The 22,929-nt window shown below is 47.5% G+C and overlaps 8 protein-coding genes across 8 annotated transcripts; 4 read left to right on the forward strand and 4 right to left on the reverse strand.

Annotated features, from left to right (window-relative positions):
- Positions 1-67: 67 nt before the first annotated feature.
- On the forward strand, positions 68-1,505 carry BKA67DRAFT_343142 (uncharacterized protein). Its single transcript, XM_046096315.1, has one exon. It carries the CDS (start codon positions 363-365, stop codon positions 1,017-1,019), a length of 657 nt encoding a protein of 218 aa, XP_045956247.1. The 5' UTR covers positions 68-362; the 3' UTR covers positions 1,020-1,505.
- Positions 1,506-1,991: 486 nt separating this feature from the next.
- Positions 1,992-6,274, reverse strand: BKA67DRAFT_537820 (uncharacterized protein; the record flags this gene model as incomplete). Its single annotated transcript, XM_046100392.1, has 5 exons — positions 1,992-2,330; positions 2,380-2,830; positions 2,879-5,261; positions 5,469-6,076; positions 6,216-6,274. The coding sequence occupies 5 exons, from the start codon at positions 6,272-6,274 to the stop codon at positions 1,992-1,994; spliced, it is 3,840 nt and encodes a 1,279-aa protein (XP_045956248.1).
- Positions 6,275-7,117: 843 nt separating this feature from the next.
- BKA67DRAFT_572568 (major facilitator superfamily domain-containing protein) lies at positions 7,118-9,821 on the reverse strand. Its single transcript, XM_046103291.1, has 6 exons — positions 9,245-9,821; positions 9,153-9,176; positions 8,347-9,093; positions 7,931-8,267; positions 7,793-7,874; positions 7,118-7,744 (listed from the first exon to the last, which is right to left on the reverse strand). The coding sequence occupies exons 1-6, from the start codon at positions 9,431-9,433 to the stop codon at positions 7,582-7,584; spliced, it is 1,542 nt and encodes a 513-aa protein (XP_045956249.1). The 5' UTR covers positions 9,434-9,821; the 3' UTR covers positions 7,118-7,581.
- Positions 9,822-10,575: 754 nt separating this feature from the next.
- On the forward strand, positions 10,576-11,469 carry BKA67DRAFT_521653 (Alpha/Beta hydrolase protein; the record flags this gene model as incomplete). Its single annotated transcript, XM_046098298.1, has 1 exon — positions 10,576-11,469. The coding sequence occupies one exon, from the start codon at positions 10,576-10,578 to the stop codon at positions 11,467-11,469; it is 894 nt and encodes a 297-aa protein (XP_045956250.1).
- Positions 11,470-14,363: 2,894 nt separating this feature from the next.
- BKA67DRAFT_660747 (uncharacterized protein) lies at positions 14,364-18,086 on the forward strand (the record flags this gene model as incomplete). The annotated part of the gene is made up of 11 exons (XM_046107680.1): positions 14,364-15,098; positions 15,149-15,157; positions 15,211-15,450; positions 15,502-16,031; positions 16,082-16,359; positions 16,415-16,593; positions 16,645-17,178; positions 17,230-17,266; positions 17,407-17,501; positions 17,555-17,657; positions 17,707-18,086. The coding sequence occupies 11 exons, from the start codon at positions 14,364-14,366 to the stop codon at positions 18,084-18,086; spliced, it is 3,120 nt and encodes a 1,039-aa protein (XP_045956251.1).
- Positions 18,087-18,567: 481 nt separating this feature from the next.
- BKA67DRAFT_343375 (uncharacterized protein) lies at positions 18,568-19,024 on the reverse strand. Its single transcript, XM_046096317.1, has one exon. It carries the CDS (start codon positions 18,887-18,889, stop codon positions 18,659-18,661), a length of 231 nt encoding a protein of 76 aa, XP_045956252.1. The 5' UTR covers positions 18,890-19,024; the 3' UTR covers positions 18,568-18,658.
- A 926-nt stretch (positions 19,025-19,950) lies between these two features.
- On the forward strand, positions 19,951-20,829 carry BKA67DRAFT_572575 (uncharacterized protein). Its single transcript, XM_046103292.1, has 2 exons — positions 19,951-20,474; positions 20,539-20,829. The coding sequence occupies exons 1-2, from the start codon at positions 20,276-20,278 to the stop codon at positions 20,646-20,648; spliced, it is 309 nt and encodes a 102-aa protein (XP_045956253.1). The 5' UTR covers positions 19,951-20,275; the 3' UTR covers positions 20,649-20,829.
- A 97-nt stretch (positions 20,830-20,926) lies between these two features.
- Positions 20,927-22,468, reverse strand: BKA67DRAFT_537825 (uncharacterized protein; the record flags this gene model as incomplete). Its single annotated transcript, XM_046100393.1, has 2 exons — positions 20,927-21,423; positions 21,484-22,468. The coding sequence occupies 2 exons, from the start codon at positions 22,466-22,468 to the stop codon at positions 20,927-20,929; spliced, it is 1,482 nt and encodes a 493-aa protein (XP_045956254.1).
- Between the last annotated feature and the right edge of the window lie 461 nt (positions 22,469-22,929).

A 22,929-nucleotide genomic window follows, 5' to 3' on the forward strand; every position in this document is an offset into this window, starting at 1 on the left:
ACCGAAGCGGGTCTTCTGGGGGCACAGCCAACTTGGCACGACTCTAGTTTTCTCGTATTGTCCCACCTCGTATAGTGCTGGCCGAGGAACGTCGCATATGATGTCAGTTAGTATCCGCAATACTCCCTGCCCGGTGCCGTTGTCCGGTATACTAAGCGGCCCGTGATGATTGTCGAGTATATTGTGACCAACAAACCTGTATATATAACTAGAAGGATTCTCTCAGAACATTTTCATTCCATCATCATCATCATCATCAACAGCAGCAACATTCCACAACTACCAATATAATCAAACAGACTTAACTCAGCCTAACAATACTCAACTTCACAATTCCAACGCACTTCCAAACCACCTTAAACATGTTCACCAACGTTCTGTCTCTGGCCGTCTTTGCCGGTGCCGCCATGGCAGTCCCTTGCCAGCCTTCGGGCACCACCAGCCCTTCATACAGCGCAGCAGCAGCCAGCTCGACCGTCAGCGCCTCGGCGAGCGCATCTGCCACCGCCATCGCCGCCGGCGACAAGTTCGGCCTGATGGCTCTGCGCTCCGCCAGCCCGGTCCACTTTGCGCAGTTCGACGCGGCGCTCAGCTCCGTATTCCTGAACCTGCCTTCGCAGAACGCAACGTGTGACGACGGCACGCAGCCCACAACAGCGGACTACGCGACCTTTACGCTGTCTGAGGACGGTGAGCTCTACCTGTACGCGGCCAGCGCGACGCCGCAGCAGCTGTATGCCGACCGCTCCGGCATGGGCCAGGGCAAGTTCGGCTACACGACGGGTGCGCAGCCCGCGCCCCGCAACGGCGAGCGCACCACCTTCGCCATCGACCAGTACGGCGACCTGACACTGAACGGATCCGGCTTCATCGCCTGCCCCAACAGCATCGACGGTGCCTGGAGCGTCTGGGCCGATGCCGGTGTCGCTAACCCCGCCGGCAACTCCGACTGCCTCGGCATCTCTGTCCGCGCCGTCGAGATCGCTGGTACACCCAACTCTTGTGTCTACACCCAGTAAAGGGCACCATGGATGCTAGCAGCGGAGTCAGCAACATCCTGATCAGGGATGAATAATGGGACATCAGAACTTACGAATGTATATAATGTGTGGATTTGTATATAAATTCTTTTCACGGCCGTAGAGAAAGAACTATGTGTTGCTCAACTTACTAGCCAAAATGGTAGTGAACTCGCTACCGGCAAAAAATTAAGACTTAATTATAACCAACTTCCTGCTTCATTGATTGATGGTGTTGTCGCCCCCGTCTGTCCATATCAAGATAATCGATTTTCTATGCGACTATGGTTCATAATGCTTCGTGCCATCCCGCAGTAAACGTCGTGCTATCATGACGTCGCAATCTAGTTACCAAGCTCCACGCACGATCTAGGATGTCGCGTGGCAGTCTGATGACACCATGAACGTTCAAAAGTGACTATATATGTTCATGAAAGCGGGAAGTCTTCCATCAAACGTATGTAATGCGTTTTGCAGCATGCTGCTCTGTCGTGCTGGCTGCAGGCCTAACAATATTCTTGAGAACCAAGAGGTGGGCGGTGCTTTCTGAGCCAATATGAGCCTCGTTTTAAGCTCTTTCAACTAAGATTATCAAAAGCAAGGCAGTAATCCGCTGCACGTGTTTGGCCGGTTACGTTAAGCTTATTGGGTTTGGTGAGTTTTGTGAGCGTTTGCATATCGTCGAGCATAACACAAGTTGACTAGCACCAACAACCAAGCATATAGAGCTTGAAAATTAGAAGGGTACTGCTTAGTTCCTTTTGTGGAATGATTAGTGCAGCGGTAGCAACCCGTGCTTCACAATTGAGTATCTAGGTCGTTGCGGGCGGGAGGGAGGCTTGCGGTTTCGGTGTTAGCATGTGATGATTGCCCACTTCCATCCTGAACAGAGATTCAGATACGAAGTACACCCGCCGTTTCCCCTTTCCGCACCTCATTTTGAATAGGTTATATTCTTGGGGGGAATCTCAATCAACCCTGATCGCCCAAATCGGCCAACACTTTGGCTAGCTCCTTGAAACGAACCGGCTTCGTCATGTACAGATTGATCCCACTGGCAAAGGCTTCCTTCTGCGCATCTGCCGATGCCAGTCCCGTCAGGGCGATGATGGACGCTGGTTCAAGATGTCGTGCACGCTCAAGTTCCCGGATACGACGTGTGGATTCCATGCCATCCATGACCGGCATAGACAAGTCCATAAGGATATGCCTATATTTCTCAGGTGCAGCTGCGTACAATTCCAAGGCTTCGAGACCATTCGTGGCAGTCCTGTAGGAGTAGTTCAGCTTTTTCATAAACGACGCCAGAATCTGCGTTTGCATTAGTTTGGTTATTTTACCATATCATCAGTGAACTAACCCGAAGATTGATGTCATTGTCGTCGACAAGGAGACATCGCGTTTTTCCGACATTATCAGCATCAAGGGCAGCCGCGGTTGATCGTGTCGTCTCGTCAGGTATCGGCGTGGCAGGAGTTATCGACACGATGGGGTCAGGTGTCGTATGCGGAGGGGTTGTCGCCGTCGATTCAGGTTGCTCTTTGTGTGCCTCAGCTTCTGGTTTTGTTGGTCCCAATGGTAGTGTAATCCCTGGCGTCGTATCTTCTCCCATTACCATCTCAGGTACGTCTAGAAGAGGTGTCATTTGTTCAGTAAACGGAGTTGGTGTAGTCGATGACACTGTTGAAGACATATCTGACATGCTCTGAGACGATATTGATGACCTGATTGTAAGAAGCTCAGAGGCCCTAGAATCGTTGTACTTGCCAAGTGCGAAAACCATGGCACTCGCGAGTTTGCGAGGGCCGACACTGTGATGGATTAGAAAGTGGCCACGGAACAAACAACAATATACTCACGGCTGAGAAATAAACTCGTATACACCCTTTCCGTATGCATTTGAGTATTTTTCTGATAGACTATGTGCAGCGACGGCGCTTCGGCAGATGACTACCATAGGGGGTTGAGATTCGGTGGGACTGGCTGGTCCAATCCTTGCCACATAAGAATCTGTACAGAGGATCATATCTGAGTGAATGTCGGGTGATTCGCTCGAAGTAATATCGAGCTGCAACCAGTCTCGGCAAATGGTTTCCATGAAATGAGCTTCAGTCATTGAACACTGATCGGATATACCTGGCGCTTGCGCGACATCGTCGAGACCAAGAAGAGCAACCCGAAAACCTCTTAACGCTCTCAAATGCTCCGAAAATGATGGTTCTACTTTAGCGTCGCTCAAGGGTGTTCGGAGTGGAATCGATACAGTGACGGAAGTGCCACGTTGGAGCTGACTTTCAATCTCCACCGAACCACCGAGCGACTTGGTGATTTGGTGCACGATGCTTAACCCCAAGCCTGTACCTGGCGTTAACGAGTCCTCCTGAGAGAAGGCCTTGAAAGCATGATTCATCAGGAAGTCTGATGCAATACCCTTCCCTGAGTCTGTAACATTCAGAATCAGATTTACGCGACCTCCGCCACGTTCAGCAAGCGACCTCTCTTGCCTCAAACTGATAATGACGAATCCCCGCTTCGTAAACTTCAGGGAGTTACCAAGGAGGTTCATGATAATGCGACGTATTGCACCCGGCGCTATGTGCCACAGCCAAGGTACGGTCGGATCGATGTCAAGATAGATAGATAGGGGGTCTTCACCTGAAAGCAATGTCTGTAGATCCAACACTTCGTTAGCCGAAAAGGTCTCAATGGCCTGTGCAGAATCAAGTCGCCGCAGACTTCTGACATCACGATGGTGCAGCTTCTCATGGTTTATGAGCTGTGCAATAGACATTTTGTGAAAGTTGTGACCGGCAAAAATGCTTTCTACTGTTTCCTCGGCCAATGAAGCTAACTCCACAGTTGACGAAACATTGGTCATCTGCGATTGAAAAGATTTGTAGTGGTCCGAAGGAATGGTCTGTGGATCGGGATGACGTCGTGGCTGCTTCATCAAGCGGTTGATTTTCGTGTAGTCTAGTAAGTGATCGATACTGTCAAGGAGGGTTCGCCCACATGATTCCATAGTGTGGACGAGATTCCCTTGAAAGGCGTCGATGTCCGTATCTTGAAGCAGTTCTACAGCAGCAATCACACCGTGTAACGGGGATCTTAGCTCGTGACTCAAAGATCCGAGGAGGTCACTCGTAGCCTTTTCAGCTATTGAGGAGTCGATGCTCGCGATTTCCGCCATAATGGTCGACCCAAACGCGCGGAGATAGCTCAGCTCATCCCTCGATTTGAAGCTTTGTGTATGTTTGTTCGACCACAGAATGGAACCGGCAAACCACCGCTCTTTTCGAGATTCCCACAGAGGGACAAAGGCTATAGAGCACGCATCTGGAAATATCGTCTTCAGCGTCTTCTCTTCGTTCTTCTTGGAGAACGGGTTACTCGATCTTTTGCTTGCAGAGCCGTCACGGCCGCTGGAATCTAAAACCGCCGAGTAGTTTGTGATTTCGTTCTGGATTACAGATACCTCGTCGGTAGAATGTTCTGTGCCGTCATCGTCGAGGTTAAAGACTTTGCCACCAGGGTATCGTCCGAGCAGGACTCGTAAAAGCCTCTCAGGTAGGCATATCTCAGGTGATCGTAAACACGATTTGTCCCTAATACTTGATACCCCGGACGTTGAGTAACCTAATATGCTACACATCTTGCCATCAGGGTCCTGGTCTCGTGGCATTTCGGTTGCTTCGGTTCCGCCACTAAGTGTAGATGAAGGGATAGAAGAGCTGCTGGAGCCAGTGTCGCTGTCTGGCACTAATCCACCAAAAGATCCAACGCTCGCATCCAGAAACATGACTCCCTCAATTTCGACTGCTTCTCTTATGATACTTGCAGCTCTGCTTAGGACATCCTGGATGGCCTTTATTATGGGCTCTTCCGTCGATACTGTTGCATTAGTTCGTATAACCGAGACATTGGTATTGACAGACATAGCTCCAGAGTAGGCTCTTTCAGTATTTCCGTCGCTATCTGGCAAGCTTTGTCCTGAGTTGCTCGTAGGACCCGAGTCGTCATGGTATGTGCTGCTTTGACCCTGAAGAGGCGTAGGATCGGGTCGTTGGGCCTGAGGCTCTCCTGACTGCATGGTGAATTGGGCTTGTCGGAGATTGGCTGCTTGTTGGCTCTCAAACGAGTCTCGTTTGTTTTTCAAGTCCAAGTTCGGTTCGGTGGTGATATCAGAGAGCCATTCAGGCATCGTAGCTTTGCCTTCAACGAAACTGCCCAAACCTCTTATCACTACAAATGTATATTTAGTGGTGATTTTCCAAAAAGAAAACGAAGTTTGAGAATTTGAAAATTTAGAGCTAGCTTTGGGGATCCGAGGTCTGCTGAGATGTACAGTTGGCTTGCTCCCAGTGCACAGCCTTTGCTTAAAAAAAATTAAAAAGAAAAAAAAGAAAGAAGATAAAACCCCCCTCTTTGTGGTGAAAGTAAATTACTTACTGCGAACACTCTTGGTGAAATTGGTCGCTGTAGCCTTAGACTCCCAATGTTGCATTATGGTCTGTGAAATATCCCGGAGGAATTTCGTCTGGCTAGAATCCAGGCCATCTCGTGGTTTATCACCAAAAACGCAAATCACACCGATATTAATGCCCTTGGGGGACCGGATGGGTGCTCCGGCGTAGAAGCGATTGTTGGAGGGATCCTCAATGTCGTAGCGGTTGCAAAACCTCGAATCGCACACTAGATCGGAGACAACTGATACGGGGATCTCTCTATCCGAGTGGGAGTTTCCGTCGTCGTGAGCAACGAGGACATGCTCGCAGAGGCTCGAGCTCCGTGGGATGGTGGTTCCGCTCTGCCAAAGGTTGTGCTGGCTGTCCACTTCTGGTACTATTGGAGACTCAACTGTGGCCTCGGCGACCACATATTGATTCTTACGGTCGAATACGGATATCAAACAGCGAGTTGCATTGAGCCTGAACGCGCTGAGTTGCGCGAATGCGGTCAACGTAGTATCGGCGCATAGAGAGGTCTTGGTGATATCATCTGTTTGGCCCTCGCCCGGAGTGGCGATGGTCGTTGAATGTGCTCGAGCATTGTCAACACTGCAAAGTCAGAAATTGGACCACCTCAAGGTTTGGCTTCCGGCTGGGCTGGCACGATTTGGTGCAACAACGGAAAGTGTTTTCGGCCAGGGAGCAAGCGCGGAACACAACACAAAGAGAAATCGGGAATTATACTTACAGCCGCGACGTGTACCTGTAGGTTTCCCTCTCGCGCACGACTTCAGATACGCAGCTCATTTTCCCTGCTTGGGGCAGCAACGTCAAACAACAGTTGGAGGAATCAGGAGGGAGACGAGGCAAGGCGCGAACATGTCAATGAATTATCAAGGTTGGCACCTCACTGTCCTCGGTGAATTGCAATACAGGGAATTTTGAAAACCGAAAGGTCCCAGCTTCGCAGAAAGATGAAATTCGCGGGGTTTAGCAAGAAAATGAAATGGTTCGGTTCGTCTAATGTTTGACGCTACCGCGCAAAGAAATATCGGTTTGTTCGGCTTAGACTAGATTCCAAAAACGATAGGCATTAACCAAAAGACATATTCAAAAGTGACTCGTACATGATCAGGATGCATGTAAACGATGCGACTAAGTAGACTTGAGCGTGTGATTGCCCTCAATTGATCCCTGAGAATGCGGTTTCAGTTTTCATCGTCAAAAAGCAAATGCCAGGTACTTCCCCGGGGACTGCTATGACTAACATACCATTACAACTCATCAAAATGGGTGTGGTTTGTTCTGGTGTGTACGGGATCCGTAGAGGGCTCCAAGCTTCAAGCTCCCAGACAAAACGAAACTGGCCAGCGACTAGTCTAGGTTAATCAATAATATAGATAAGAAATTCCCAGGCCTGCGTTAATGGGATTCTTTGTGCATGGCAATTGGAGGCATGCTATTTTTGACACGAGTTGGTGGGTTCCAACGGCTACTACAGCATGTGTGTAGGCGCTAGAACCATTAAAGATTCAAATGGCACCAGGGTGGCGAGAAACAGGCCCATCTAGACTGCCGTGAACACCCGCATGGACTAGGATCTAGCGTGCAGGGATTTGCAGGAAATCTGCCGCGACCGTGACCGCGACCGCGAGAGTTCCGAGTCTTGCTTACTCGTTTGCTAGTCATTGTAGACTTCTCTATTATTTGGAACGATCACGTCGTGTGAACAGAAAAGAAAAACTCCCTTGGCCTAATAAGCCACCTTGGGTCACCACGACGGTGTATTCTTGTCTACTATTATGTAGTCTCTTGACTCTTCCAGCTCGCTGCGCGTACTCGCACTGTAGCTCTAACCTGCCCACCATTGGTCACTGAAGGCTTTACTTTATTCTATTTATCTTGCGGACTCCTGGGTTTAAGTAGTTTTCGAGGGTCAAATTCGGCTTTATGACCAAAGCTTGACCCTTGCCCAGAAGTCATGAGGCCCGACTAGATTTGGGAACTAGAGGATCCAAGCGTCGTGCGTGCGGACCCTCCAACGTTAGTACATCCGCAATGCGAATACATACGAGAGAGAATGCCGACGACCTCGGGCCAGCCAGTGCAGCTTCTTAGAGCTGGTATTTGAAGTAGGGGTTTGCCTTGTCAGTCAAGTCCTGGAACGCAAGTTTTGCTCTTTCTGTCTCGTCATAATTGTGCAATGCTTCCTTCTTTTGGTTCTCGCTTCGCAACACAAAATAAAGCACCACTGCAGCGACAATGGTAATGCAGTAGCTGTATAACCTGTTAGTCGATATGCTAGCGCTTAATGGCTGTACTCACCAGATGATGAGCCCCAGCCATAACTCTGGATAGTGGTCTGCTTTGGTCTGAGACTTGATTAGCTGTGGGCCGATGATATTCCCTATAAACTGTCAGTCTAGGTGATTCTTGTCCAGAATCAACACTGAAAACACGCACCGACGCAGTACCCCACGAAGATGGTGGCCGAGGTAAAGCTCTTCTTGGTATGGCCAGCGACATTCGACATGCCAATAGTTATGACAAGACTGACGACTCCACCAAAAGTGCCTGTGATGGAATATCCGACCACAGGTGCAGCGGCGTGGTATGACCACTCACTTCTCCAAATAAGCGCACAGCCTGCAATAACTGGCAAGCAGCATACTATCAGCATAACAATGCGGATGTTTGGAAATCGTGAGCCCAGCCACCCAGTCAGAAGAATCACGATCAGACAAAGCCCACCAAGTGGAAATTGAAACAAGATTGCCTGAAGTGTATTCCATCCAAAGGTCTAGCAGACGGTTAGTGCTTCTTATGGTCCTGAATTCTCCTGTGGCTCATCTAGTGGCGAGATTTGGGGAGGTGCTTACCGATACGATCAACGGACCAAAGCCAGAAACTGCGCCATTCACAGTATAGGCAGACGCCATCATAATGAAAATCAGCCAGATTTTCACATCGAGAAGGCTCTCCTTGACTTGTGCCCATTTGAACTGAGTGCAGCGTATGCCCGTTTGTCCTGCTCTTAACCTTTCGACTGCAGCAAATTTCTCGTCCTCGGACAGAAACCAAGCAGTAACAGGAGAGCTTGGAATAGTAAAGCAAAATAGGCCAAACAAGAATGTGAGGGACCCTGCCAGAAGATAGATGTATTGCCATCGATGCAGTCCACCGCCGGTGATTTGCGCGAAGCCATAGTTCAGCCCACCACCAATGATGGTCCACCATCCAGTAGACGAGAACCACCAACTTTGCCGCAAAGATTGTTCCTGCTGTGTATAGTAACCCGACACGATTGTCATAAATCCCGTGGGAATGATGCTCTCGATAAAGCCAAGGAAAAATCGTTGAGCATATAGCCCTTGATAAGATGTGACCGAAGCCGTCAGCATGCATATAAGAGCCCACGTACATACAACCAGGCCTAAAGTTTTACCAATCTCAAAGCGTTGAAGCGCATATGACATAGGATACAGTCCCGCCAACATGCCAAAGTAGAACAAGGATGTCGCCCATGACAGTCGGGACGTATCAACAAGAGACGGGTTGTTCGGATTGGCCACACTCAGTTTAAGGTCTGCCGTCATGCCAAATAAGGCAGCTGAGCCAAGAATAGCCTGTTAAGGCGGATCAGTAGCAGAAACTATGAAGTGTACGCCATATTTGATCAACGCACCTTGTCATAATATACAAGTCCATACTACAAACTCCTAATATCAGTATCTCAACTCTCGGAACAAAAAATTTTCGAGTTTGTTTGTCACTTACGCCCATAGTCATGGCTGGAATGAGGAACCAGTCAATTTTGCGCACAGCACGTGCAGTCACCATTGGGTCAACAGCATGACTTCTTTCCCCGACCATTTGAATGGCCACATCCTTCCCGATTGTGTGTTTCTCACTAGTAGCGGCCCGCCCTGGACCGCCTTCCGCCATTATCCCATTTTCGTACATCATAGATTCTTGGAAAACTTCGAGGAACGAGATTCCCTAACACAGTTTTGTAAAGAGTCGTGAGGTGGTGAAACAGGTGTGTTCATTGGTTTGTTTTGCGTGAAATTTTTCCACGTTTGGGGCGCTGCGTATTTCCCATGAGGATGGCCTTGAACGCGTGCTAGTGCTCTAGCATTTTCCACCAGGGTGTAGTCAGGGCTTAGCGTAAGTGGTGATCATCAACTTTGTGAGAAATAAATCTATGAGTTTTCGCACATGGTTCCTTGTAAATAACTGGTCAACAAGTAAGGTTTGGGAAATCATTAGGGTACATAGCACCATGCTCAGTACTTCTGCAATATTTAATACGGGAAGGGACAATACTATTTTCGCGTCGTGAGACCTACTCAGGTTGTTGGGAATTCCTACTTGGCCGAGTTAGACTAGTGGGGAGAGGAATATGACGCTAAGCCCAGCGGCTGTCTGTTAGACTCTTCTAGGTTAACTAACTAGCTGCAGCTTTAGACAACATGACGGTCAGTTGGCAGTTTGGGTGATCGCAACTCCTCACCCCATTTTTATCACGATACAACTTAATAAGGCCGGTTGGGATCGCATTGATCAAAGCTTTACCGTAGAATCACAACAAAATCTCGCCCTAGGTTTGTGAGACAAAATATACGCCAGTTGCAATTATATGGGAGTGATTGATTAAGAAGCACTACTGGACCGACAGAGCACTCTGTGGCTGCATTGCAATCTTATAGTTTACTCTTCTCATTGTATAAACCAGTCACAACGATTCGTGGAGGCTATGACTCCGGTAGGAACATAAAATGCTTCCAATACATAGTCTCTAGTAGTTCAAAAGCTTACAAAACCATGTTATCACTCAGCATTGGTCGTTTGATCAATCGCTAGGAAGATTGCTTCCGGGCACTCAGATATGTCGTCATACGTTACGACACTTTACATCAAGCAAACCTCATCGTTACTATGGACGGGGTGTGCCAAGCCGTAGAGAACAATTCACGATACCACCACTTAATGCAGGAACAAGCAGCTAAAAAGAAAAGTCCGAAAATGGAATTCAAAATTTCAAGTTGGGCACACGAACTTGCGGTGGCATTGATAGCAACTCTTTTCAGCGGGTATCCAATATCATGATGGCATCAACTGAGAATACATCATTGTCCAAAAGTGGCTCTAAACCCACTGACTGCCAACCTTATGCCATTAGCGACTACAGTGGCCTTGCCCAACCGCCTCGAGTTCTGAAGCTGTCATCAAACCCCACTAAAGTCGAAGCCCTCAGCATCAAGGTTGAAGACACCATGGATGGCTTCGTGCCGGGGTTCCTACATATGCCACAAGACTTCGTCCCACTTCCACCCCGAGGACATCACCACACGGCAGCTATCCTGCTTTCAGGTGCGGGTGGAGGTGTCGCGGGACCCAGCTCTATATATCTTTCACTAGCTGCAAAGCTTGCTGCGCTTGGAACAAGCATTCCAACTTTGCGACTTGATTACCGCTACCCTGCACGCACAACGTACTGTGTAGACGATGTGAAGGCTGCCATAGGATACTTACAAGAGACGTACGGCATACACCGATTCGTCTTGATTGGTTGGTCATTCAGCGGCGCTGCAGTGTTCACTGTTGGTGGAAGCGATGACCGGATTATCGGGTGTGCAACTATGGCGAGTCAAACTGCGGAGACAGAGCCTATCCGGAGTCTGGCACCAACTCCAGTATTACTACTGCACGGAACTGGAGACAGCACAATAAGTTCAGATTGTTCACAACGACTCTATGAAATGTATGGATCAGGAGGGAACAGGCACATACATTTCTTTGAAGGAGATAATCATGCTCTAAGCCATAATGCCAAGGCAGTAGAAGGCATGTTGTTAGACTTTATCATCGGATGTGCTGGACTTCGAGTGGATGACAAAGAAAGGAAGACCATTCTAAGCCAGACCCTGGTAGAGGACGGAGAAAGAGAGGAGCTGATGAAGAAAGGAGGCGACTTGCGACCTCCTGAGCGTATTGAATAGTCGGGGATAACAATGCGCACTTATTTATATGCCTAACAGGCACTTATGCAGTTCTGGTTTTACAAAACATGCAGTAAAATCAGGGCGGCCTTGCCTCAAAGACCATATGAAAACTCTACTACTACGTGTAACTCAACCGAAACGATAGTGATGTGCTGCGACCGCGCGCTCAGAAATTGTGTAAGGAGTAAATATGACTTCACTTGTTTGATGCCAACTTTTCGGATATCTCAAGTGAATGCCACAATCGCAACGATATCAAGTTATCAACCATGGTTTGAAATCATTATTTGCTCTTAGTGTGGGCCGTATCTCGCCAACTGACGATGTTTGGGGAGACCTCCGCGACTGGACTGACATGCCCTCGGCTGTGTGCTTGACACTGAAGGTACCACGCAAGTCCTTTTCTCTGTTCGCTGGCATGAACAGCAACAAACTTGGTACGCCTGACGTACATTATCAGCTGTGAACCCCTTGAGATGCGTGGTGGAACATCTTTTAGCCGAACCATTTGATGTTTGGTGAGATTCCTTACAGCTCCGACTGATTGAGGTTTGTGTGAAGTCAAAGTGAATCATTCAGAGCTGCAGCTGTGAAAGCGTAACATACCTGAATATGGTGAGCGTTGCTGAGCCTCGGATGGTAGAGCAGACGGCGATTACACCCAGGAGAACTCAGCACCTTTGACAGTGGAGGATGACAAGCCTTTCCCGTGCACATACGGTAACTGAAAGTTCCTCCCCGGTTTTATCATATTTCGCTCATCGGAACATAGCATCAAGATACGCCATGAGAGCGGCCATCTCTCCATATTTCTACGACCAATTCGCCGACAAGGTCCTATTGGCGTAAAATGGGTAGTGAACCCAGACAGGTGATAGTCGGTAGATGTGCAAAATGTAGCAAGACGGAGGGTGAGCAAGGAAACGGGCTCATGGCTTGTGCACGGTGCCTGAGAACCAAGTACTCCGTACCGCCCTCATGATTTTCAACAACTACACGGGAAGTAGTACAAGGCTGTGCGCAAGAAACTAGACTAGATAGTGATGGATGATGGTGAGTGGGATAGACAGGGACGGGCGAGTCTGCAGCAGTTACGTGCAGGAGGAAATTGCAGGGAAAGTAGGCATAGATTTGCGCATACAGTCAAACCGGGCTTATGATGACTCTTTAATTGCACAGCTTAGCATCGTTATATCAAGGTATTGTTGCATGATAGGATGATCCATGTACACTATTTATGGTGACACTAACAATATACTATGTAACTATAGTACAAAACTGTTAGACAGGGTATTTATCTAGCTATTGTTGCTTCCATCCACCGGCAATTTCACGATATCTTTGTGTAAGAGTATGGGTGCGAATAGGAATAAGCTGTAAGGGTTGACAATAACGGTGTGAGACAACAAGCCTATGACGTTACGAACTGTAAAGGTAATTTGGGCTTGTAATATGTCTTGACTCGAAGACTATTCTAGGTAGAGATTGTGAGATCTCTCTACATAGTTGTCACGACACACAGTCCTAATCTGGGTATTATAACACTTTGCCTAAATCTAGTATCTAATTTAGATTTATCATAAGATATTAATTAGTAATGCCCACTTCGAGTTGTCTTTCTTGGAAATCCTACAAGTATTAAGAGTCGTATTTCTGAGAGATTGATACGATAATGACGATATAAAAACTATCGCGAATGGAAAAGAATTGATAGAATAAGCGTGGAGTGACCAAAAAGGAAGACTTCGATAAGCTAAGAGATTGGAACCTCGGCGTCTTGGAAATTACGCTGCTCACAAGTATTCACCAAGGTAAGGCGATCGCGATTCTCATCCCTGTTTACTACAATTGCTAACAAAATCCAGTAATTCCTTGCGATTATCGCTGTATACTACATACAAGTGTCAAGGTATCGTTATATACCAGAATCGTTATAAGCCAGGTTGACTGTACCCCCCATAAGCCACGCTGCAAGGCATTGTTTTTTAATTCATGCCCTAGTCCTAAGCTACGTTAATAGTGTTTTTTTGTTCATACCCTTGTCGTAAGCTACGTCAGTAGTGTATGCTTATTGCAAGGCGTGCACGGCCGTAATCAGAAACGAGAATCAGAGCGCATGAACGCACTCTTAGCAGCTTAGATCATGTGCAGAGATCCTCCCTAATGCTTGTGGCTGCATTAGAGCTTATATGTAGCCGCTAGATGGGAACAATACTTGGCAGACGCTACTGTAATATCGAGTACTGGCAGCGAAGTTGCGGCCCGAACCCATGTGGACTTGTCACACAACCATCTCCAGAAACATTTATTTGAGGTGTTCATTTGCACTTATGATGAACTTTGAAGAACTGAGCGACAACCCCAACTTATTATAATGTCACAATTCCCTTTGAAATCGCGGTCGGGGAGAAGACGAATGGCCCCCAAAGGCGCCTGCCTCTTCCAGTCATTGGTGGATAAGGCTTCACAAAAATTCCATCGGAGGAAGATGGAGATCACCAGGCTGTGTAGGTAACAATGGTGGTGGATATTTTCCAGCCACTGACTCATTTCAGAGTCATTCAAGGTGCGGCTGGGGACTGAGTGGTAAGCATGGATATTGACCCCTGAATTTGAGTCTGACTACAGTTGCACCTGGAAACCCGCTGAGGGCACGATGACTGGTCAATTACTTATCCAATTCCTGCTGAAGATGATTAGCTCCATGCAGAAAGCCTAAAATATACACTGTGGCTTGGCTGGAAAGCCGCAGAGCCTCACCTCACCTAGTGATTACAGTCGCAATCACAGCCCTTGAAATATATAAGGCTGGCTCAGGGTGAAGTAAATATCTCACTAGGACTGTATTGGTTCGTCAAGCTGTCACACGGAATGATTCGAGCAACAACATTATGGATGACGAAAATCCTACCACTTGTCTCTCATCTGATCCTCATGATGATCATATCAAGGACCATTTAATTCATTTCTTAGGTTGTTTAGAGGTGTCTGAACGCTACGGCTTTCTCAACAACGATGATACGGTTTTGTGGAAGAAAGAACTCAAACACCAGCATAAAATTCTTGGTGGTGGCGTCGAGAAGCCAGAAATGCTTGAAGAGGCTAAAATCCAAACCAAAAGGATAAGAGAACGATGGAAATCTGATTGCCAGAGTGAGCTACGCCGCATTGATTTCTTACGACAGAAGTTGGAGGAAGATATTGGGGGAGACAGTCATCTAGTTAAGGAGGTGGAGAAGAGCGGGAAAACTTGGAGGGCATCCACGGAATTCAAGGATGGCATCAAGAACGTGAGAGCGTGGAAGAAAATTGACTCAAAATCTCAACCAAATGCAGAGAACCTGTACGATGTCAAAGACGTCGACTGGATGTCCAGCAAGTACGAAAGCGAAAAAGACATCAACGTTCCCTTCATGTACCTTGTTAGGACAGACCCAGCAGACGTGAATTTGACCAAGGCGAATGAGGAAATCAAGGATGGCATTCCCATCTGGGGAGAGTTTCCGGATCAAAAGACTACAGTGCATCATCTACTTGACAAGAGCCTGGGTGAACACAACTTACTATCACGGGAGAGATTGCCTGAAGGAGTCAAGTATTTTCATTTGCCTTCGAATAATATGGAGGTGAGTTCCGCAACGTATTTTTGAATAATATGTTGCTGATTACTCCACAGTGGGTTGAGGTATGTTTTATTCAATGCTCGACAATAGATCAAGATGGGTTGATGATCCACAGGAAGCTATCGCCAGATATTACGTCCAGGAAAGACCAAACTTTCATGCAAGTAGACGTGAGGTGCAGCGCCAAGCCAGATCAGAGGCTGCTCTTATTCTCCGAGAATCACATTGGAGAGGACAGTTCCATGGGGGACGTAACACGACTAACTCCAGATTTATGCGACCATTTTGTGAGGCAGTATCCTCATCCACCAATCCCAAGGAGGCAGAATTGGTCCCTCAGAATCTGGTCTTGTTCGTAAGTCACACATGCCAGCGCTGATCTACCTAGGCTTAAACGTTTTGACAGATGCCATACCTTCATTGGGAAACATCACGGAATAGAGCGCGGTTTGCTGTAATTATCGACGACGTCGTTGAGAAGAAAAGAAAAAATAGGCGCGAGACCGAAGCTCAGGACAAAGTTGCACGACAGAAGACTAGGGAGGGTTTGAAAAGACCAACACCAAAGCCCGTTAAGGAACATAGCAATAGGTTTCAGAGACTCAGTAAACTGTTCTATATTGTTCTTGAGAAGATTGGCGGAAAGAACCATAATGAGAATGTGCATCAAACTGGGGGTGAAAGTGGCCAAACGCCATTGCGAGTATCGACAATGAACACTCTACTGCGAAATTTGGATCTTCCCAGGAGCCAAATCAAAATTGATGGAAAAAGAAGAGTTACAATTCCACAAAGTAAGCTTGGCCAATATCTCATCGACGCGGCCCGACTGTACGAAGGAATGGCCAGCTATCGCGACAAGAAATTGCTGGAAAGCTATCTCACGAATGATCCTCCTCTGCATCCCCGCAGGACTCTTGATCAAGCCTACTACTGGTAAGTGACCTCTGTCCTCGCAAGAATTATATACTGAATATTGGTATCAGGTCTCTTCGAACTACTCAGAAAAGAGATAAAGATCAGGTGGTTTACCGTCATACAACGCCAGATCAGGGTTCATTTCATACCTACAATAATGAAAAAGTGGAGTGGGAACACCACGATCGACTACCCGAAAATCAATCTTGTGAGAGCTGCACTACCAGCATCAGGAAGGTATCGCGCGTAGTCATGGTAGATCAATTGTGGATGTGGATACTGGACTCGAAGACAATCATCACTTGCTTTCCAAAACGATATGGAGCCAACAAGCACGACTCGTCGGGTATGACCTTGTCGCCTTCTTGAGTTTACTCATTTGCCTAATTCGTAATCTTTAGGAGTACATAAATCTGTGCGTCTCCGGATTGGAGAAGGCCGGTACAAGCATGTTAAGTCGATTTATGACCTCGCTCTGATCGTGTTCGAAGAATGCAGCAATACCTTTTTCGACAGGACAAGAACTTCAGATAAACAGCCGCAGGTCCTTGATGCATTCTCAGAAGCTATCGGAAACATTGTAGGTGCCTGATATATGTATAGCGATGCGCATGCTGATTACTGTGGGTAGATGCACAAGCAAACAGAGGGGTTTGAACGCCTTTGGCAATGGACTGAGGACGCTAGAATGTACTATCGTTCACCGCACGATCGGCCACCATCCGATATCCATGTCACACTGCTAGACATCAAGCCTGAAGGCGAACTCGAAAAGGAGATAAAGGACATCGTCGAAGAGCTTGGTATCATGATCTATGTGAACAAGGAGCATAGAGACGTGTTGAAACAATTCGTCACACATGTTACCCACATTCTTGACCCTCTTGACCAGTTTCAAACCTCATTAAACGACAGCAGTTTGTTTCGAAGCGCAGTTGACGCTCGAAAAACTCCGAACGAAACACCCTTCGGGTCTCCTTACATCGAGATTAAAGATCCTATGGCATCTGTCGAAGAGCGCAGGACGGCTGCAGAGATGTTCAAGAAGAAGCGCGACACGTATAAGTGGTTCAAAGTCAACGCGGACGAGTTACTCATTAGAGTTAATGGCCGCATTGAGCAGCTGGAAGAGCTTGAACGAAGCGCCAACGCCACCGCCAGTAGTGTATGTAGGACTTTCCCCATTATTCAAGGCAAACAGCTAACACATATCAAGGTCAAGGATCTCTTGGATCTAAAAAGCCAGCAAGCAGGTTAGTTTTTTCTGGGAGACTCATTATTTGATTAGACAGTGCTTATGCTCAGTGCTTGCACCGCCTGTTTTCGAACAGAAAGAGCCAGGGCAGTTTAAGATGGCGGATTAAGATTGAGGTGACTAATTCGATCGGGATAGGCGTTTTCCAAGCTTGGCAGGCCATGAAACAATCAGAAGAAACGACAAGGCAAGGAACTTCAATCATGATCTTTACCGTTGTCACGATTGTTTTCGTAAGAACTACCCTTATGCCATTTGAGCATCAAATTTTAATCGCTAAATGCAGTTACCTCTGTCATTCATGTCGAGTGTGTTCGGTATGAATGCGAAAGAGTTCTCGGACGACGATGGAAACACCATGACTATCAGCGATCAAATCACATATATGTGTAAGTTTCTTCAGGTGGCAGCTCTGAATGTAATAGTAACTTTCTACAGTGGGTGTTTCTAGCAGTGTTATTGCACTAACCTTCCTATTCTCACTCAGCTCCTGGGTGCGCTCCGCAGTGTGGTATGTGTACAAGCGCGCTACGACCGCCCTATTCGTTCATACAAAGCTGTATCAACGATACTTGGACATCCAGAAGCCAAGCAGTGAACTTCGTCTTGAAGCTCGGACGAAGACGGAAAAGCTGAAGAAAAGAGAGAGAGAGGCTCGTCTTGTTCGAAGAGCAGAAAAGGCTACGGAAAAAGAGATTAGAGGCATAAATGGCAATTTTGCGCAAAACGGAGTAGTTGACACTGTGGGAGACAACCCATTTGCTCGTACTAAGTGGTGGGACCGTATGGGCGACGAGGAAAACGGAGGTTGTCGATGATGTTGTTCAAATGATAATCACACGTTACGCATCGCAAGATTTAAGATGCAACTGCCTCTGAAAATACTATTCTTCACACTGAAATCATGCGGATCTGAACATATTCTGGGTGACTCGCCACTTTATATCATCCTGAACACATACTCACTGCGTAGTAGGACACAGATTGTATATTGTTGCTCGGAACATCATGACACCTGATCCGCTGCGGTACATTTGAAGTAGAAGCGCAACTCATGCTGCGTGTTTATAGTATTGATTTCACAGCGACTTTGAATTTGGATGTGCTCTCTTATTACTTTTTGGTCATTTTGGTAAATTCAGGTCTGCCGTTATCGAAACAGTAGTACTTGTCGCTAGAGATGCTATTCAAAGTACGCGTTTGTATTGATTCCAGACGGCAAAGACTTGATATAGAATACCGAAGGAAAGCTCTATCGTATCCAAGTGCCGGTGCCATCCTGGTTGGAGATGGTAGAAACCCGCAACTTGGTGTATAAACTCCTCGCACTTTCCGCTGAATAAGTGATCCGAATCTTAAGCAGAACTTGTGCCAGGAAATTTCTGCCAGCCTAAGGTAAAATCCAGAGCGGCCGGTTGTCCTTCGTTAGAATGCGCTTGAGTAATAACTTGCCAGCATCCCCAAAGGGAATGTTATCCACAACAGCGGCCATGCTGTATACGTCGGCGCTGCTTTTGATCCAGCCTTTGATGGACTCTTCTGATGGGTACTTGGCATCGGGATTGGCATGTTCCTTGAGATTCTCAACTGCGTCAGCATATACATTGACGATCTTGGGCATGTTTTGAGGAATCCTTTTTCGGTTTCATCCAATCTGAAGTGACAGCACTTGGTCTCTTCGTGCTGAACTGATTAGAGCAAAGCAAGTATCGCACCAAGGTTCCACATCATCAGGCTCATTGAGATAGTCAGTTACACAGGCAGTATGTCAACTTAGAAAATATGTAAGGTTCTTCGGACCTATATCGACGAGATATGTATATATGTATATATATATATAATTGGGAGAAGGCCTGCTCCTCTGAGCACAGTGACTAGCACTCCAGAGTCGTGACACGATAGTTCTTAAAATACCGGATTAGGCCATCCTCAGCCCCTCCCAGAGTACGAGTTGGTGAGTGTTTCAAAGTTTAGCCGTCAAACAACAAGACTTCACTATCTTTATACAAGAACCCTCATCATGCTGTAATTGGCTTCCGGATAATGGGGGAATAGAGGTGGTTGGGAGCTTGTCATTCTTCGCCTATTTCCAGTTGTGCTATGCAATGAGAATTGCTCCATTTTCAATAGCAACGAATGCGCGGCAAGCAAGAATGTGTTGTGTAAGACATCATTATCTCATGTCCAGTCGTCGACGATGGCTTGGGTGCTGAGGTTGCTAGCATGTGTTTCGGGCACTGTGCAATTGTCATCGCCTTGAACTAAGTATCATGTTTTTGTTTGCTTGCAGCTGACGCGTTCCCAGGACCATGTGTGCAGACAAGCGGGCGCATGGCTTTCCCGGCTTTGATCGGATTTACAACTACAAATGCAGGAGAAAAGAAAGAAAGACAGATTTCAAGAAGCAAAAATAAGAAAAAAAGCCTTTGCGTAGTAAAGTTAAGCGATCTTCATCTAATGTACGCGTTCCTGACAGTTAGTTGCACCGAACATTGGGGAGAACTTGTACCAATACTGACACGAACCTCTTTGCTGGGGACGGAGATTCTTCCCCGCAATGCCCACAATTTGCCGCTTGCGGCGTTTTGACGTCATGTAGTCACTTCTCTCCAACCACAAGCAAGAGCCCGTCACGCGATCGTGACGGCCCTCTTCTGTCATTTGACGAAACCAGTTTTCCATTGTCCTGGAACTACACAACTACGTAGATTACCGATGAATGGATCCATGTACCTACGTAGGTGCCACAAGCGAGCCGTACGAGACAAGCCCATTACGTAGTTTCAGCCTCAGGCTGATGTGACCGCATACCCCTACGTAGCTTTGGCTGTTTTCCGAGAATAAAAAGCCACACTTCTGCCCAACTTTGGGAGGGATATCTGACTAGACAGAGAGCACACTAAAGTATTTGACATTCAGCCCTACGAAACCTGCCTCCACTTGATCCTATCAGAAACACCGACATCAAGTTCGCGCAAAGCAAAGAAATTAAATTCCACCAGTCAAAATGGGTATCGCATCAGGAATTGGCCATTTCTTCCAATCGATCATCGAGGTGATCCAGGGAATCTTCCAGACAATCATCAACGTCTTCACCGGAGTTTTCCAGGCCATCTTCAACGTCTTCGCGCTGGCCTTACACACCGTCGCTGATGCCGGCAAGGGTGCAGTGCACTTCATTGAAGGCACACTTGGATTCGCCATTCGTAAGTCTCGAATTGCAATATTCCACCCACTATCACGGGGAAAGACCTTTAACTTGGCCTGCAGACAACTTCTTCCTCCTTGGCACAGTTGCCGCCGCTGTTTTTGGTTACCTCCTCTATCAGCAGCGCCAGCAGGGCTCCACCAGAGCCGGCAAGACCCTGAAGAGTAACTGAGCAACTTAGTGTGTTCATAATGAACCTTGTAAAATATAAAGAGGATTCTGGAATTGACAGGATGCAATATTTGAACATGATACCCTACGACGATGAGGCATTGAAGGAATTTTGTTTTGGTGGTTGTTTCATGATCAGAATACGTTATAGTTTATAAATCAAACAACAATGAAAGTACTGATTCAATCACCCTCATGGTATTAGCAAAGATGATCCCTGAATAATCCGTAGGTTAGCTTCAGATGTGACAGCCATCCTCCGCTTGAGCTTTGACTTGCTCAAGTGGCCGATATACCTAGATCCGGCGTACAAAGCGCAAATACATCATCCGGGTCCCATCTTCCCTTGAGCTTTCTCATCCTCTCTACCCCCTTCTCACCTAGATACATTTTCCCGTCATCCTTCTCCCTTATATTGAAGTTGACATATTTCCAACCCGTATTTAATCCTGCCGCCACGAGTTCATCATATACCGCTCCAGGCCAACTCTTGATCTGGGCTTTCGCATCCTCGTCCGCCCAATCACACAGTGCCGCGAGACCAACCAGAATATGCTGCTCTCTGTTACCAAAAGCGGCGGTCGAGTCAAACCGGGTCCCGGCTCCATGACAGTTGTGGAGTACAACCACGGAAGTAGGGGTGGGCAGCGGATGACGAGCTAATATAGCGCCGAATTCAGCAGAGATCGAGGGGACCGTCAATGACTTGTTGTAGTATGCCAGTCGAGTTTCGGCACCTGGGTTCTTGATCGAGTATAGAAACTCGTATGGTGATGCTGCAGAACGGTCAATACATGATGAGCAACAAATATTTGAGATCGACCAGGGGCGCATACTAATATTATACTTTCCGTTCTTGTCCTTGACTGTGTCCATCACGACTGTCCCGCATTCGGTGATCTTTTTGTGATACGCCTTTGCATCTTCTAGGTCATTCTCATCCGCTTTCAGTTCCCACCAGAAGAAGTGGTTGATGATTCCTCCGTTGTTGAGCGGGTCAATGAGGAAAACCTCGGCCGCAAAATTGTCCGGAAAGTTCTCCTCGTAGAGCTTCTGCATGTTGCCAAATACTTTTTCGGCCTCAGTGTATGGGAACCATACATATCCCGCGAGTGCTTTCGGTTTTGGATGGACTTTCACCGTCAGCTCACTGACAACGCCAAGAATGCCGGCGCCGCCACCACGAAGTGCCCAATATACATCCTTGTTTTCGTTATCAGGCTGCGCATCCAAGATATCACCAGAGGCAGTCACAACCCTCCCACTGAGGATCTGGTCAGCCCCCATACCTCTTGCGCCACACTCGACTCCGTATCCCCCGCCACACGCCCAGGCAATATAGCCCACCTCGTGGCCCCAACCACAAGGCGTATCCAGTCCGTTTGCGTCCAGGAACCTCAAGAGAGTACCCGAGTTCAAACCCCCTCCGATTCGTATGGACTTGCGATCCGCAGCTAACACCATGGAGTCCATGGACCTCATATCGATAACCACGCCACCATGGCTGCGAGACCGCTCCGCTATATCGCCCCCGCCACTGCGAATGGCGATGCCTATCCCCCGTTCGACGCAATACTTAACCACAGCGGAGACTTCTGCCTCACAGACCGGCCTCACCAGAGCCAGAGCTTCCATGTCGGTACGATCGGCTCTGACCCTGCTTAGCTCAACAAAATGCGGGTGTGACTTGGTGTAAATGTGCATCTCTGGATACCTCTCTAGAAGAGCAAGCAAAGCCGGAGCGTGTGCTTGGACGCTGTGGAGTTTACTACCCACAAGAGCCACATCATGGTATTCCTTTCCCGCAATGATTTCAGACATTTTATGGTCAGGAGCGTTTCGCCGATGTTGCTCTTACCAGACAAGCAGTAAATCCTGGAGGCTACAAACGAGATCTTGTTAAATCCAGAGAGTTTGCTATTATTTGGCAAGATTGCTAGGTCGTGCTACGGGGCGGCCGCATGGTCTGACAGGTGCAGGAGATCTCACTGCAGGGAGCCAAGCACGCGACGTATATGTGTACTGCACACTTCGTCTAAAAGGGCTTGATCATGTATGGTACGTTTCTCTGCCACACCAGGTGTAACCCTATAACGGGCACGGGTTCACAGAGCTTTTATGTATAGTAAAAGCTGGCGATTCAAGTTTCTGGAAAGTGGGGTTTGGAAGCTTGCATGTCCCAGAGATCGACATTTAGTTTATGCGTAGTGCTGCATAGTCGTCAACTAAGCGCTGAGCTGTTGTACCTGAAAGCTAAATCGAGACTCTGACAGCTTGGACTT

Source organism: Truncatella angustata (genome assembly GCF_020726525.1).
Source record: "Truncatella angustata strain MPI-SDFR-AT-0073 chromosome Unknown BKA67scaffold_6, whole genome shotgun sequence".
Taxonomy (NCBI): domain Eukaryota; kingdom Fungi; phylum Ascomycota; class Sordariomycetes; order Amphisphaeriales; family Sporocadaceae; genus Truncatella; species Truncatella angustata.

Coding starts and splice junctions, on each gene's coding strand:
- BKA67DRAFT_343142 (XM_046096315.1), top strand. CDS start 363: ATGTTCACCAACGTTCTGTCTCTGGCCGTCTTTGCCGGTGCCGCCATG.
- BKA67DRAFT_572568 (XM_046103291.1), bottom strand. CDS start 9,433: ATGATGTACGAAAATGGGATAATGGCGGAAGGCGGTCCAGGGCGGGCC. Junction 8,268..8,346: donor TTGGTCCGTTGATCGTATCG/GTAAGCACCTCC, acceptor ACCGTCTGCTAG/ACCTTTGGATGGAATACACT. Junction 7,745..7,792: donor TGGCTGGGGCTCATCATCTG/GTGAGTACAGCC, acceptor CAGGTTATACAG/CTACTGCATTACCATTGTCG.
- BKA67DRAFT_343375 (XM_046096317.1), bottom strand. CDS start 18,889: ATGCCCAAGATCGTCAATGTATATGCTGACGCAGTTGAGAATCTCAAG.
- BKA67DRAFT_572575 (XM_046103292.1), top strand. CDS start 20,276: ATGGGTATCGCATCAGGAATTGGCCATTTCTTCCAATCGATCATCGAG. Junction 20,475..20,538: donor CACACTTGGATTCGCCATTC/GTAAGTCTCGAA, acceptor CTTGGCCTGCAG/ACAACTTCTTCCTCCTTGGC.